At 34.5% G+C, this 17682-nt stretch overlaps 1 protein-coding gene across 2 annotated transcripts; it reads left to right on the plus strand.

The window, feature by feature from the left end:
- Positions 1-2351: 2351 nt before the first annotated feature.
- LOC131637558 (nuclear pore complex protein NUP1) lies at positions 2352-12560 on the plus strand. 2 transcript variants are annotated; one of them, XM_058908158.1, is made up of 8 exons: positions 2353-2767; positions 2856-2914; positions 6445-6611; positions 7598-7808; positions 9359-9664; positions 9756-9833; positions 10632-11303; positions 11887-12560. In XM_058908158.1, exons 1-8 carry the CDS (start codon positions 2530-2532, stop codon positions 12325-12327), a joined length of 2172 nt encoding a protein of 723 aa, XP_058764141.1. In that variant the 5' UTR covers positions 2353-2529; the 3' UTR covers positions 12328-12560. The 2 variants fall into 2 exon arrangements, with proteins under 2 accessions (XP_058764142.1, XP_058764141.1); XM_058908159.1 differs by lacking the exon at positions 9756-9833 and having other exon boundaries at positions 2352-2767.
- Positions 12561-17682: the final 5122 nt, after the last annotated feature.

Genomic DNA, 17682 nt, shown 5'->3' on the forward strand with positions numbered 1-17682 from the left:
TAAGTGCGACCTATGTTAGTTTTACAAGGGCCCCGCGGTGGACGCCAATTATACTCGGTAAAAATACAATAGTTTATAGAAAGTGGTTGCTCACATAGAGATTGTGAAAGACCAATTCTAGTAGTTTATGTCTCCCCCTTTCTCCTCATAGGTTAGTGCATTTGTGGAGATTCCATTAGTAGGGAAGACAAATTCTTCCTTAAATCATGGGGAAAATGGATTCCCTAATTGATTGACCTTTCTTGACTGTTATTCCTCAAACATTTCATAAACCACATGTGACAAGTGAGGCGGATCATGAACTTCATACGTAAGTCCTATTGAGCAGATCATCACATGCTTTGGACAACCTCCTCACATCAGACGCCCATACCCATTTCGCGAGACTAAGTCTATTTCAAACACTCAACTCCTTTCTGACATTTATTTTTTAAGCCTAATAAAATTATCCTAATCCAATTAACAATCACATCTCAAATATTTAAAAATGTTAAGGTATTTTAATTAAATTTAAATTTAAAGTAACCGTTATAAATAATTGCGATGAATTCATATTATAAATTTGTTTTACAAATAGTGCATAGGAATTAAACTTTTTATAAATTCATAATATTTTGTTTATAGTCTCCTTATATAATGTCACATGTGTAGTTTTAATTTTTGATGACTAAAATTTGTTAAAAAGAATTGATGGAATATTATTAAAAGAAAATTAAAAAATAAAATTGAAATATGGTAATTTAGCCCTAAATTATGTATTATTGTAGCATGTAGAGCTGTCAAATAAGCCCAATTTTTTAAAACCCCAATTCTTTGGCGAAAATTATATCCCGTACCCCTACATTTATCCCAATACCCCTACAATTTTAAAAAAATCCCAATTTTGTCCTTATTAAATTTTTAACTTTTCTTTTTTATTTTTTTTTCAATTTTACTGAACCGGATATCCCAGGGGTGGGTGTTCCGGTTCCTTTTTTTTTTCAATTTTACTGAACCGGATATCCCAGGGGTGGGTGTTCCGGTTCCTTTTTTTTTTTTCAATTTTGCACAGTCGATGATGGTCGGATGCTGCATCGGGAAGGCTTCCTTGTAGTTGCTGCGTGCGGAATCAAACGAGATCGAGATCTGGAAGTTTAAACTGCAAGGTTCTTCTTCTGCAAAAGAAACAAATGTGAATTGAAAATGCTTCAAATAGATCTTTGTTTTTCTTTGGTGATTTGGTATATTGTTTATAGTTTTAACAGGTTTTAATTCTGTTAGGTTTGTGATTGTTTCATATTTCATGGAGAATGTTAATAAAATATGATGAAACATGATTTTTGAAAATTATTGATGGATGGATGTTGTTGTAAAGTGTTTATGGTTTGTATTTGTGCATCTGAGAAAACAAAGGAACCGGAACACCCACCCCTGGGATATCCGGTTCAGTAAAATTGAAAAAAAAAGGAACCGGAACACCCACCCCTGGGATATCCGGTTCAGTAAAATTGAAAAAAAAAAGGAACCGGAACACCCACCCCTGGGATATCCGGTTCAGTAAAATTGAAAAATAAAATAAAAAAGAAAAGTTAAAAATTTAATAAGGACAAAATTGAGATTTTTTTAAAATTGTAGGGGTATTGGGATAAATGTAGGGGTACGGGGTATAATTTTCTTCTTTGGCCCCACTAAAGCCCCACTTTACTAAGCCCTCTCTTAATGAAAAATTTTGCAGGCCCTAGAATATTAGGCCCCTTAGTTAATGTGTTATTTTTGGGCCCTATTGAAAGGGCCTTATTCTGTTTCAAAAATTCACTTATGCAGTAATTTTTTACTATTTCCTTCATTTTTCATTGAGAAACCTTTGTTTGTGTGTTAAATTCAAAGTACCAAATAATGTATAAATAAAGCTTTTTTATTTTCTGTAACTATTATATATATTATATATAGAAAATGTTGTTTAATCTTAAATAATTCAGTTTAGGTCGAGTTAAATATGTGTGCTAGCCATTGAATGCATCTTAGTGGTGTTCGTAGGAACATGAACTAAGTGAATGGTAAGAAAGAAAAAAGGAGAGGACATTTATTCTTTTAATTTTGTCTTTGCACAACATAAACTAAACCAGCCACTCCCCGCCGTGGAAGAATCCTTATCTCAAACATCACCTATTAACATAAACTGGATTTGTGTGTTTATTTTTTTTAATTATTAATTTTTTATTTGGGGCCCAAGCCCCCTTCTAAATTTTTGGGGCCTTATATTTTTGGGACCTATATGTTTAGGGGGTCATTATTCTTAGATATTTTTAAGCCCTCTTTTTAAGTGGGCTAGGGCTCAAATTTTATGGCCCCCTAAATTGACACTTCTAGTAGCATGGTTTGTCACTAAAGAAATATAAAATCCGCGGCTACTCGACCTTGGAAGTGGGTTAGTGCCGGTGGTACCATCGTTTTTGCCCTTACCTTCTTTTTCTTTTACCTTTTTCAAACTTTTCCGCTGTCCACGGCTGTTCTTTCAGTTCAGTTCAGCGTCAACTCCGACTGAATTTCATGGACAACTCTGATCAAATCACACCTTTTCCGTCAACAGTACCGGACGAAAGAGGCGCCGGCGGCAAACTTCGAAAACCCCCACCGAGAAAGCCACCGGCTAGTCCTTACTCCCGCCCATCATTGACCGCAAACCGCCGATGGTTTTCAAAGCTGGTCGATCCTGCCTATCGCATCATCGCTGGTGGAGCCACTCGTTTTCTTCCTTCGTTATTCTCTTCCACCGGTGAAGATCAAGGTTAATTTCTGTTCTTATTTTTGCCTTTGTTTAATCTTGAAATTTATGGCACACTCATATTCTAGATCGTTTTATTGAATGACAACAGGTGAACCGGAAAATGGTGAACAGCGCAGTGAAGATAATCTGCTCAAAACCAATTCAAATGTAAGAATTCATTTTTTTTTTTGCATCTTCTGTCTTAGTGTATAGTTTTAGTGCTTAGTATGCTGCAGTTGTGATTATCTACTATTGAATGACTTGAATTGCTTGAGAGAAGTTACTCTCAGCCTTCTTATTTGAAACCTAGTGATTGAATCCCTTGATATTTACTTAACTGCATTCAAACAAAGCTGCAATGATATTGGGTCAGATGTTGTCCTTTACTCCAAACAACCGTGTGATCGGTGGTGCCGGTGAATCAACATTGACAATAGTTGGACAGTAGGACAACCAAAAAGAAAACTAACTTAAGTGGGACTAGTCATCTGTGACTGGTGCCAAGTGCCAAGTGCCAATGACTCAACCTTGACTTTGGTTAGGTGAATGGTCTACCGAAGACTATTGACAATGTGCTGAGACTAATGATATGAAAGCCTCACTAGAGACAAAATTGAGAAAAGGAAAAAAAAGCATACTTACAAGATGGACTTGGATAGATGATCAATGAACAACTTGGAAGTTGGAACTGACGGCAAGACTTAACATGTGATCACACACCCTAAATATATGTTGCAGATGCGCACAACGAATGAAAAAAATATTACGGCGCAGTACCTAAAATATTGAAGCAAGAGACATTGGGATGCAACCACGGAGACAAAAAACCTAAACACTTCAGAAAAGCTAGCTGGACGTGTTCACAATCATAAAAAAAACCATGAAACAGCATACTTCTGGAACACACCTTCAATGTGGAACCCACTGACTGGACTGGAAGTGGCCCCAACTGAAGTCCAGTGTTGTCGATGGCGGATGGCGGTCCATGGAGGAGAGTCAAAATCCCGCCATAACGGCAGCTCTGCGCGCCGTTATAGCGGAAAAACCCGCAATAGCGGCCATGGCGCTGGAATTTGATAACACTGAACTGAACTAGGAAGGGATACGAGTCTAACGGAATCAGTGGCAATTATGTCGGAGACATCTGACGGCAAAGGAAACACATGTGGATAGGTCTTTGACAATTAGGTTTTTTAGTTACAGTGACAGATCGATTAACTTCAATGTTGATGGTGTGGAACGTGTCATCGGACATGGAGGTGGAAATTTCTCCGATGGCAACAACAGCAGCCCCGGAAACTGTTTTGGGACCATACGATGCTGTTCACTGGGCACCCAACACCCAAACTGAAAAATAAACTAGGGTTAGCCTTGATTGTGGCTGAGCCTAAAGACAAAGAACTATGATTTCAAACCTAGCTAGGAAAAGGGAACTATTGTAATATTCCTAACTGTTAGAAACTCTACAACAGAAACGTGGCGAGATAGTTCGAGGAGGACAAAACCAAGTTCTTATACCATGTTGAATGAGATGATTTGAATTGCTTGAGAGAAATCACTCTCAGCCTTGTTGTTTATAAACAAGTGATTACAATCAAATCTACAACTAAACATAGAAATGATAGAATCAGCCTATATTCACCCTACTTGTAAAACCACTTTCGGGGTTGGCTACTGGTGCTGCTATTCAGAATTAATAACTATGCTATACAATGTAAATTGCCTCTGTACAAATTTGAGTAATTATACTTATAAATTACTCTTCTAAGCAGTACATGTTTAACTAACCATTCTCACTTTTGTGATGATATGGCCTGATCCATCACTGTCATGTTACTGGTTATAATTTATCGGATATTCACGTTATATGCTCTTGTGATGATCCCTTTCAGCCGTATTTCCTCATTTCCTTCATTAGAACATTTTCTAAGATGATTAGTCATTTAGTCTTATAATAAGATTTACTTTATGATGCCACTTGTTGACCAAGTGACTTCAAACACAAAAGTGAGTGAATATTAATATTTGGATTTCCAAGAAAAATTGCTATAAAAAACTCTTTGATTTCCCAAGAGAAATCGATATAAAAAACTTTTTATTCAGTCTAACCACTTGGCCTACTCCCGTCTCCAAGAATTTTTCCTTTGAGATTTCCACTAAAACCAACCAATATTAGAACTGTAATGAACTTTTACGAACTGCGTCCAAACAAAGTCGCGATGATACTGGGTCAGATGTTGTCCTTTGCTTGAAACAACCAACTTAAGTGCGTGATTGATGCCGGTGAATCAACATTGGCGATAGTTGGACGATGGGACTTACCAAAAAAAACGTGACTGGTGTCCAACCAAGTTCCAATAACTCAACCTTAACTTTGGTTAGGCGAATGGTCTACCGAAGACTATTGACAATGTGCTGAAGCTAATGACATGAAAGCCTCACTAAAGTCAAAATTGAGAAAAAGGAAAAAAAAACACACTTACAAGAGTGTGTTGGACAGATGATCAATGAACAACTTGGAACTGACTGTAAGACTTAACATGTGACCACACACCCTACATAGATGTTGCTAACAAATAACCTCAAATAAAAAGATGCGCAAACTACACCAGAGAGAAATACGCTAGCAAGACAGAGTGAAAGCCTAAAAGCACAATAAATGAGCAGTGTGCAAATACACAGAACAAAAAATATTACGGCGAAGGACCTATAATATTGAGGCAAGAGATAGAGGGATGCAACCACGGACACAAAAGACCAAAAACACAATAAAAAAGCTAGCTGGACGTGTTCTCAACCATAAAATGTGGAACCCACGGACTGGAAGTGGTCCCAACTGAATAAGGAAGGGATATGAGACTAACAAAATCTGCGGCAGTGACTATGTCGGAGACATGCGACGGCAGAGGAAACACATCTGGACGGGTCTCTCACAATGAGGTCTTTTAGTTATGGTGATAAATTGATTATCTTTGTTAAGAAATGTGGTTGGGCCTAACTCAACCATACAAAACCGCTGGACACACTGAAAAATAAACTAGGGTTAGCCTTGATGGTGGCTGAACCTAAAGACAAAGAACTATGATTTCAAAGCTTGCTAAGAAAAGGGAACTATTGTTTTATTCCTAACTGTTTGAAATTCCACAACAGAAAAGTGGCAACTGGCAAGATAAGGAGGATCAAACCAAACTCCTATACTATATTTATAACCAAGTGATTACAATCAAATCCACAACTCAACATAGAACCATAGTATATTTACCCTATTTATAAGAGCATTTTTGGTGTTGGCCACTGGTGCTGCTATTCTGAATTAATAGCTATGTTATACAATGTAATTTGCCTCTGTACAAATTTGAGTAATTATACTTATAAATTATTCTTCTAAGCAGTACATATTTAACTCTCCGTTCTCAGTTTTGTGATGATATGGCCTGATCCATCACTGTCATGTTACTGGTTATAATTTATCGGATATTCACGTTCTATGCTCTTGTGACGATCCCTTTCAGCCGTATTCCTCTTTCAGCCGTATTCCTCATTTCCTTCATCCTGAAGTTTTTCATTTGTTTGTTTGAACCTCTGCCTGTTACAATGAATACCTTTCTTATTATCTCACACTTTTGTATTTGATGTCTCAATTCTTGGTATTGAATATGATTATTTCCCTATCATTGAATATGCTTATTTCTTTGCAGCTCCTGCCATCTGAATTGTCTAAAATGGCTAGTATTGGTGATGATAGCAGTAAGCTAAACAGCAGTTTTGACATTGTTCTGCCCAGGCACGCTGAGAAAGGAGAACTACATGAGAATAATAGGTTTTCAGACATCGAGCAACTGTTGAGAGGGAAAAAATTCACTAGGTACAGTGATTAACTTTATAATAACTGTATTAGTTTTTTTCTCCACCTTGCTATGTGACTCATTATATAATAATTTTTTTTTTTAATGTTGGTCATGTTTTTGCCAACGTAAGTTACAATTGGATCAAACTCCAAAGTTTTTATCATTGTCTGTCTTCTTTTTCTCCTTATGCGGATGTGGATCTCTAAGAGGACAGAATACTAAATAGTCTCATCTGGATATTACTTGCATAGTTTATGATACTTTCAAGCATGTCTCTCTTATTTGTGCCGCCACACCTAGCTGGGCACTGGATTAGCAAAGTAAAAGCTAATACCGAGCCTTTTAGTTTCAGTGATTTAAGTTCAAATTTGTAAATATATATATATATATATATATATATATATATATATATATATATATATATATATATATATTTGATATTTGTATCAAAACTGAATGTATATAGTCTGACAAAAAAAATCTTAAGGGTAATAATTATATATTAAAATATCCAATACGTATTATACGGGTGTCATAGAGGTGTTGGATACCGATTCAAAGAGTATCGAAGCAAAGAACAAAACCATTTTTTTTTGGGAACACTTGTCTGACTTTTTCGACACTTGACTGACTTTTCTGACACGTGTCGTACAGGTGTCATACAAATGTCGGACACCGCGACACGCCTACTCTTAGAGGTGTCCGTGTTTCATAGGTTTTGAACATTTCTCACAAACACCTGCCTCACTAGCACTCACACTTGTCCTTCTTGAGACATTTAACTCTGAAACCAAAATTCTCATTTATTAAAGATTTTAATGAATCAAGCTGTAAGCAGGATCAAGATATGCCTCAGTGAAGTCCGTTATCTTGCTGAAGCCGTATGTGTGCTCATGATGTTAGAAAATCTCTTTCGAAACGTAACCTCATGAAGAAAATCATTTATTGTTTGCTTTCTACAGATATACCATATCTAAATACCTTTAATCTTCTTCTCATGTAGAGATGAATTCAATCATTTAGTGGAGGTTTTGAATTCAAGAGCAGTTGACGTTGCTAGTGTTGAACGAGGAAAGGAACATACAAATTTGACTTCTAGGCAAGATGATGGGGGGCTTCTAGTGGCACACACACTTCCAAAGGTTTTCAATGAACAAAGGCATGAAGAATCAAATGGAGCCATGCGAGGAAGTTCAACACCTTTCATGTCAAAAGTGTGTGAGCATTGCACGTACTTGTTTGAACTATTCACTTTTACTAATAGACTAATAGTTATGATAAATTCTTATGTTGTCAATGGCGCCGTTATTATGCTATAGCAAAATAACGTAGCGGTGATAGGGTTCGGTAAGATGCTTTTAGCCTGCGAGCCTCCGTTAACAATAGCGATTGTTGCCGCCGTTAATTGCTGTGCCAAACCGCTACTAGGGTTTGAGGGAGACATTTCTCAAATCTTTTTTTAAGAGTATAAATGTCAATTTTAATGTTCTATTATTCATTCTGTTATGTTGTTGTTCACAAACCATTGTTCTGTTCTTTTTCTACTCTTAGTTCAATTCTGTTATGTTCTTTTTTGTTTATTGCTTTGTATGTTAGGCTCTTAAATAAGTATGATCTCTTCAACTATGCGTGGTTTTCTATTTTTGAGTATGTAATCTGTACGGTGGTTTTTAGTCTTTGCAGTAGCGCCTATTCACTGTAGCATTTTAGAGAGCTGGTGCTACGCCACACTATTTGGGATTAGCAACATAGATAAATTCTTTGCCAGTAGGTGTTATCTGCTCAGGGCTGAATTGTGTCTGCAATCTATTAGATATCTATGGTAGGGTTAAACAAGAAAAAGGAGAGAGGCAAGAGAATGATCTGAATCCTAGTTAATATCAACACTCTGTTCTGTTTAATCCATGTTAAGATGTGTAGCATCAGTACTTCAAAATTAAAGCTGTACACGCCCTGATTACATACCTGTATGCAGTACAATTTGGGTACTATTAGATTTAAATTACTTGGTTATGTTGCATCAGTAACTAATTGAATTCCTTCAGTTAGTTACATGTCATCATTTTGAGAAAGAGTTCTGATTGTTATTATAAATACAATTTCTACATTATTTGTTTTAATATTATTCTGTCCTCTAATTAGAGTTTCATAGTCCGACATATGGAATAAAAGACACATTTAGGTTTGTTTTTATAATTTTAATACATTAAAAAACTATTATGACAACGCCTCACACATTAAAATAAAAATCAAAACTCCGCGGAGGCACATTGCCTCCCACATAAAAATAAAAATCTCATTTGTTTTTTAGTTTATTAAGTATTAAATTTTTTTTTTCCAAAACCAAGTGTAGGCCATTGCCTGCACGCCCATTCAAGTGTGTTGGTCTCTTGCTCAATAATTAGTTTGTTCTCCAAATTCAGGAATCGCAGTATTATTTCCCCTTGTACACACACACACACAAAATTGTGCAAGTAGATAGGGACATGTTATGATTCAAATCTGTCTTATCTTAAGAAAGAAAGATTGACTTTGACATTATTACCTAAAAGCAGTATTATAATAGAATGCTTTGAATTGTAAAATAATTATTTAAACAATTCCGTGTAAATACAGTGAAATGTTCAGATTCAAATCTGTCTTATTTTAAGAAAGATTGAGTTTTAAGAAAGTTGTATTATACAAGGATGCAGTTGAATCGTAAAACATGTAGTCATTTTCCGATAAGTTTTGTTGTATAATAGTTAAATTAACAATTCTCCAGGGCCGGGATGAAATTGGTGCTTCACCAATTGATATTGCTAGAGCATATATGGGTTCCCGAGCATCTGAAGTAGGCCCCAGTTCTAAGAACAAGATTCAAACTGTTGAAAGCACAATGCTCCTTAATGATGAAACTGCGATAAAATCATATGATCCATCACAATCAAAAAGGTCACCAACATGCTGGCCAGGTGCTGTTGTGCAGGATGCTTATGCGACACCACAAAGTCAAGGAAGCAAATATGGACTTCTTAATCATGCACGGACTCCTTATTCCAGAACTCTATTGATGAAATCTAAGTCCAAGGTTTGTTTTTGTTGGTAGCATATCATGTACTTCCATGCTCAAAGTTGTATGTAAAAGTAAAACTGTTGTTTTTTGTTTTATTTTTCTCTAGTTAATTCATACCCAAGGTAATTATAGCAACTTTTCATCAACTCCCCTCCGTCAATCACAGACAAGTCTGTATCTGAAGGTATCTATCAATGTTCTATTCATGTGATTGTTTTTGACTTATTGCATGTTGATTCCGTATCTATCAATGTTCTGCTATCGTGATTGTATATGACTTATTGCATGCTGATTCCTTTAATAACGTGTAAATTGCCGATATTGAAATTTTTACATAACTGTCTTTTTGGTTATATTATAGTATAGAATAAGGTTAAAGTTGGTTAAAGTTTGATCCTTTCATGGTCTATGGTATTCCTATCGTGCTTTGTTTTTTGATCTTTGATTATGTTAAGAGTTAAGAGATTGTAGATATATGATATTGACAGACATTTATTTAAAAAAAAATAATGGATTTAGAACTTAGAAGTTCGTTTTTTCTTATGATACCGCATTTCAAAACACATGGTTCTACCAAACTTTTAATTGTACTAGCAAATATAAAAAATTTCTTGCTTTGACTTTAACACTTGGAGCTGTGTGGGGAAAATGGAGACAGTGTACGGGCTAATTAAAAGTTTTTAAGATATACTGATACTTCAAATTGAAACTAGTTCATATCTCAAGTAAAGGGCGTCTAAAACCTCAAATATGATTATGAAAGTCGGATTTCCTGTGTGTTTTTTCCTTATTCTGGCAAGTTTTGTCAAACTAATTCAACTTTTTTAATCAAGTTAATCATTTAATTTTATTTATTTATTTAATTAGTATTTGAATGTGGTTTATTACTTGAGTTTCGACATTTTATTTTATTCTTCAAAATGTTGATTACTTTTTCCCTTCTGCTGGTAATTGGTTACTAACATAATTGTAATAAACAAAGGACAAATCTGAAGTTAGTGCATCAGAAAGTGGATATGGATCCATTGGACCTATTCGTCGAACTAGGCATAAGGTTGGTGTGCAATCGACTTCACGGAGACCAGCATATTCATCTTTGAATTCTTCACAGAGAGAAAATTCCAGTTTGGTTGAATTCTCAAGTCCTATTGTTGCCACACGCATTGATCCTGGTGGGATGAGCAGCACTCGTAAGCCACTGGGCTTTGAGCGTAGTGTTCCAACAGTACACACACATACTAGTTTTATGGCTAAGAAGATATTAGAGCATATTGATAGAAGCATTCCCACTCCTAAGCAGAAATCTGATGAGCTGAAGCTAGCAACTAAATGGAAGAATCCTGATTTTTCTGCTAATACAAGTACTATCTCTTCAAATGAAGATAATGGCTCGGATAAACCAAAACTCATTAGCCCTTCTAAATATAGCGAGCTTGGTGGAAAGAATTCTACTCTAAGAAATGAAGATGAAGGGAACAGCACTGTTGATATTCAACATAGGGAGAGTACTGATAAAACTCTTGACATCATAAAAGAAAGGACATTGGCATCTGACCTGAATGTTCACAGCAGCATCCCCATTCTCGCTAAAGATGCAAGGACTACACAAAACTTTGGTAGTTCTCAAATGTTTTCAATGAAGTCTACTGACAAGGTACTCTATTTATTATATGGCCATTAGAGTTTTTAGAAGTAGTTATCGCCTAAATTGTCGCAGGGAACTAGCTGATGTCAATTGTTAGTCTGTATGGAAAAATTGATTTGGTAGTTTTAAGCACCCCATGGTACCCTGTATTATACATGTTTTAATATCTTAATTATTTTTGTAATGAGCTGGTCCCTAAAATGTGTATTCATTTTCATTTCACTTGTCATTTTTGTGTTTTAAATACCAAAACAAAAAAAAAATTACATAGATCACTCTGTAAAAATTAATTTTAAAGAGACCAAGGCAAAAAAACCAGATATATTGCCCCACTGGTTTGGTTCCATTTCCTTGTCTCTTTGTTGAATTTTTGGTTGGGGGGCTGTTTTTCTGGTCTTGTAAGGGATTCTGTTTGTAATGTCACTGCCGCATTGTAGGTGACATTTTACAGGTTTGTTATTTTGTACTGTTTCTTTTGCATTGCTTGTGCTTTTATATTGTTTTTTATTTGTAAAATATTTTACTATTATCGAAATACATGTATGGCTTGGTATTTCATGAACAGAATGTTTCTGATGTGCTGAATGTGCAGGATGTTTCGATGGCTCTCCCAAGTGGTGGTGGTCAGTATCCTTCTGTAGTAAATCAAGAAAAGAAGACTTTTGCAAACAATGCCACCAGCAAACCAGTTTTAGCTCCTATTTCGATCAAGAAGCCTGAATCAAAATGGACCTTAGCATCTGATAACAGCTCTGGATTCACCTTTCCTGTTACAGCTTCTTCTTCGATATTCTCTGAACCACCAACACCATCCATGACGCCATTATTAATCTCTACTGGTAATCAGCACCAATCTGAAGAAAACTCTACTCAATTGTCTTACAGTTTTGGCATTAAAAAGTCGAATCCAGCGGTAGTATTTTCCTTCCCTTCCACAAGCAATACAGTTGATGATAATGCCAAGTATAACTTTGGCTCAACTGACAAGGCTAGGCTGCAGTTTTCATTTGGAAAAACTGCTGTCAACTGTTGAGAAAACAAACAAACAAGGTTCCCAAAAATTGTCCCAGCAATTTTCCCCCTCTCATTGTTGTATTTGTATTTTATACCCTTGAATAGGCTATAAGCAGGTTCTTTTAGTTTTACTTTAGCTTTCCTTTTGGTTTTAAGGTGAATATTGGCACCCCATTTATTCTTCTACACACGTGCATATAGTATTTTACTATGGAATTACTTATGCCCGAATGAGACTGTATTGAGAAGCTATCTAGACTAATTAGGTAACTTGTTTTGATATAATCATGGAAAGAGTGTCCGAAAGTTTATATCTGAACATTTTACGGTTTTGTTTTTTAAGATTGGACATAATAGCAATAATCTACGTGTCACCCTTCCTGACACTATATACTCAAATTTTTTATATTTTTTTTAAAAAAAAAATCACTGTTGCCAAAATCATCAAAAAAAATAAAATTTCAATACTGCAAAGTAAATTTTCGGTAGCCAACACGGAAATTCTTTGTTTTTTAAAAAATTCTGATATTTATTTACTAGAAATTTCTAATACGATTTATTGGAGATTTAAAAAGTTACGATAATTTTACAAAATTCATTACCCCGGTCTCCTAGAAATTTCACGAATTTCCGATAAAATACTAATACCAAAAATTTTAGAAAACCAATATGCAAGCAGTACCAAAAATTGCAAACAATTAATTAACTGAAATTGCAAATAATTCATTAACTTCTATTTCATATTCCACTTCTATTTTGATAAATAATCACTATCGGAAATTGCAAACAATGTAAGCAATACCAAAAATTGCAAATAATTCATACATACTGGAAATTTGAAATATCCAGTACCGGAAATTTCAAATTTCTGGTATGTAACATCAGACACGTTAAATTGGTAAATTCAACAAATTTTTTGATATTTATATAAAATTTTCAGTACGGTATCACAAATTTCAAAATATCCGATATTTTACAGGAATAATTTTGTAAAAACGCACTACTTGGGAGGGTGCCACGTATAAAATGAGGGGTGGCATGTTAATTTCTCCAATAAATGGTTTGTTTGTGAGAAAAGAGAAAAATGTTTTTGGTCCTTATAAAAAAAGTGGCATGTTTTGGTCCAACAAAATTATTATGTACGTAATTTTAGTCCCCGATGTTAAATCAATGTGTATTTTTGAATGATTACTTTGCTGACATATTTAAAATGTTATAAAAAGTTCCTGTTAAAAAAAGAAACTCAAAAATTGATTTATATGTCGAGATTTTCATTACTTTTATCATTATTTTTTAAAATTTAAAAATCCATATTTAATTCTTATTTAAAAAAACTCTAAAATTTGGTAAATAAATATTTTACAGTATTCTAAACATGTGTGAAAAAATTATTAAAAAATTTAAAAATTAAAGGATAATTAAACAACTTTTAAAATTTTAGAAAGTAACAGGGACTAAAATTGCATGCATAAATATTTGTAGGGACCAAAATATGTCATTATTTTAATAAGAACTAAAAATAAAATTTGAGATATTTATAAGAACTATAAACATATTTAACCCCTATAGTATATTTACCAAATTATGAATTAATAATAAATAAATAAATAAAATACAAATGTAATATTGTTTAAATTGGATTACAAATGGGGGATTTTTTTACATTATCGTCGACGAGTTTCATTTATTGACTACCGGTTCAACATGGACGAGAAACTAATAATAATTAAGGCCTCATCGAGAAGAAGTCTCCACGTTTGGATCAACCATATGCCATTCTTAGTATTTGTGAATGCGTTGTTGGTCAATGAAGGTGCTGTTGTAATTTAGTTCGCTTCTCATGTATTCAAAGTCTGACGGCGTTGTTTGAGTTGATGTGTTAATGGTTGGGCGGTGGTACTCTTCGTCGAGTGGTGAAATTTGTGAAAATGTTTGATCGGGATAAAAAAGAAATTGAGATTGTAGTGTTTGGAAGTTTATGTTGGTTTGAGGTGTTTCTTCTATGCGTTATTTTGTGTATGATGGGTTGGTGGCTGATGTTTGTTAGTGGAAAAATTGATCAAAATCTCGTGGTTGTTGGTAGTATGGCGTATTCTCTTGGTTTTGTGATTGAATGTATGACATGATTGCTTTTGGTTTGGGGTGTTTACGAATGATTGTTCTATGGTTTGGTACCTTTGTTGTGTTGGAAATTAAGTGAAAGTTTATTGTTGCTTGTGTTGGATGTTTGATGATGATGCCCGTTCACGTGGGTCAACTAAGTATCTAGGTTTGAACATAAATTAAGTGATATATACCATTCTATGTATTGAGGAATTGATTTACATTAGGTAATGTTCATGGCATAATTGGTCTGGATAAAGTTGTGACTATGCCTCCATTGACAATACTCTCCTTTGGCGAAGTCTTTCCAATTTGTGAAGTGCCATTGGTCTAACTCTTAACTATTGTGGTATTTTTTAAAGCACCTCAGGGGATCTGAGATGTTCTTATACATTCTAAATTGTAGTTTAACACGATCACTATGGTGCATTTTCATAATAGTAAACATGGTAATTCGTGTTGTTGCATTCCAAATAGTTGCACCATCTTCTTCCCTTGCCCATAAGCAATATTCTAGAGTTAGATATGACATCTAAATAAACTGTAGCATGAAAAATGTTTGTTAGTTTGCTAAGGATTATTATCAAAAATATATTATTAAGTAATGATTAGTTTAGTGGTAATAAACCGTTGGATCCTAGGTGATCTATGAAAGAACGATACGTCACGATACAATGTCGATAGCATCTTTCATAATCTATCCCACAAGTGGACCACCTAAAATAAAAATTAGAAAAATATTATTGAGAGTGAATATTATTAAATAAATAAATATATATATTTATCAAGTTAGAAACTCACCTTGATGTGACAATTTATTAGCATTAAGGAAGACATTCTCGACCATCCCCATGCTTGGAACAAGACTGCGCATCTAAAAAAGGTATGCACATATATGTTTGCAGTTTGCACAACAATCTATAAAGCCACACCAAACAAGGGGAGCGCCTGCTATATGATCCTATTTTATCTATATCTCTTAACAAAGGTAAATATATGATATGTACACTACAATCTGAAGTATCTAAAAATAAAAATATCTATAAGTAGGATAATATATGCTCTCGTTTTAAATATTTTTTCTGTCTCAAAAGACATCTCAGTTAATACTAAATTATGGTATATATTCACTACTACGGAAAAGGGCTTTAAAAGCGCTTATTTTGGGCTTTAAGAGCGTTTTAAAGCGCTGCCAAAGCCAGCGCTGCCGTAGGTAACGACAACGCTTTTGAAACTCCAAAAGCGCTCTCGTAGCACCCCCTATAAGAGCGCTTTCTCCAGAAAAGCGCTCTCGTATCCCCCCTATAGCAGCGCTTTTTTCAGAAAAGCGCTCTGGTAGCCCCCCCCTATAAGAGCGTTTTTTTCTAGAAAAGCGCTCTGGTAGGGCCCCTTATAAGAGCGCTTTTTTCAGGAAAGCGCTCTGGTAGCCCCCCTATAAGAGCCCTTTTCCAAAAGCGCTTTCGTAGGTTGCGTTTTTTTAATTTTTTTATTTTTTTTAATCTTAGGCTGCGCTTTTAGTAATAAAGCGCTTTAGTAGGTGGCCCTTTAAGAGCGTTTTTTAAAAGCGCTGTCGTTGCTAAATGAGGTATTTTAAAACGCAACCTGTAATTTAAGCCTCCGAGTTCGACCTGTAATTTATATTTATTTTCAACCTGTAATATATTTTTGACCTGTGATATATTTTCGACCATAGGTAGGACAATATATATATATATATACTAATATAATACCATTATAATATCCAAAATTATATATATACATCATTATAGTTCAATTCACATGTAACTAACTCATGTCAAACAAACTAAATCAGTAACATCAACAATATTATACTTCAAATATTGGCAACAGTATGAACAAAGTTAGTAACCACCTAGAGTACTATAATATTATACTTCAAAAGTTTGATCGTTTCCCGGCCTGGTCCTGCAAAGTATGAACAGAACAACACGGTCAACAACAACAGCAAAAACAAACATGAAACAAACTACCAGTTTCAAATCAATCCACCGATATTGCAATGTGTCATCAATCCACCAATGTAATGTGTCATCAATACAGTTTCATATCAAACTATCAGCACCACTTAGCAACAACAAAAATAAACATGATTCATATAACAACGTCATCATCGTCAACTAATATTAAGCAAAATGAACCAACATCCACCAAAGAAACTCAAACACAAAGTCATTATCAAAATAATGTATTCATAAAACTGTTCACACAATAATGTATTCATTACCTATATGAATAGTTGCCGAATATAAAATTGACACAATTTCTCTTTGATTTCTTCCAACTTAAGTCTCGTGTAAGAAGCAGCATAGAAGTCATCAAAGTACTACATAACAAAAACATAATAGGAATGATTTAGTTAAATGTAATAAATTATAAGAAATTATCTTAAGTTATAAATCCATACCGTGATTGGAATTTCTAATTGATTCGTTTGAATGATTTCTTTCATAAACCTCAAAACATAGTATCTGCAATCTGAACTGTTTCGCTGTATCGGACACTAGATAGAAAAACAAATAGGATTTTATAGTTGTCTTGTTTTATCAAGTAGCATAAATATTATAAGCAAAATTGTGAAAATTAATGTACCTCTACTTTGATCCAAGTAATGTTGTTTGATTTAGTCCGAGATACCTGTGCGTCTCTTTGACTTCGGAACACTTGTATTGATCTAGCAAAAATATAAAAGCATATGTTTAGATCAATCTCACAAATAATTAAATATATAAATATACACGAATATTTAGAACGATCCCACTTTGTATCAATCATTACTTCATAGCCGGATAATTGGTCCACTCACCATCCACCGAATTCAGAAAATATACCACTTCTCTTATAGGGTTGATAGCAAGAAACAACCAGTGTGCTCTATAAATTAAAACAATAGTTTATATGAAAATTTTGCTACGCAAAAGAAACAAAGATTAGATGAACCAAGAATGAGAAACTAACCCTACTGGTCGGGTATTATACGGCCAAAGAATCAGACTTTCTGTATTGCCGGTGGACAGGAATCTATTGACTAAGCGCTGTCTAACTGATTCCGGTTCCCTAGCAATTGTCATTCCGCTGCAATGGGCGGAAGACACGAAACGGAATCTGTTTGACAATGCAGTCCCGTGCAACACTTTGTCATACAACAACCTTAAATAAAAACATAATAAACATTAGATTATTTTCATTGAAATGTGTAAATAAATTGTTTGACTAATTAAATAATATATCAGATGAGTGAATATTACCGGAT

Source organism: Vicia villosa, unplaced genomic scaffold, assembly GCF_029867415.1.
Source record: "Vicia villosa cultivar HV-30 ecotype Madison, WI unplaced genomic scaffold, Vvil1.0 ctg.002028F_1_1, whole genome shotgun sequence".
NCBI classification, from domain to species: Eukaryota; Viridiplantae; Streptophyta; class Magnoliopsida; order Fabales; family Fabaceae; genus Vicia; species Vicia villosa.

Coding starts and splice junctions, on each gene's coding strand:
- LOC131637558 (XM_058908158.1), top strand. CDS start 2,530: ATGGACAACTCTGATCAAATCACACCTTTTCCGTCAACAGTACCGGAC. Junction 2,768..2,855: donor TTCCACCGGTGAAGATCAAG/GTTAATTTCTGT, acceptor GAATGACAACAG/GTGAACCGGAAAATGGTGAA. Junction 6,612..7,597: donor AGAGGGAAAAAATTCACTAG/GTACAGTGATTA, acceptor CTTCTCATGTAG/AGATGAATTCAATCATTTAG.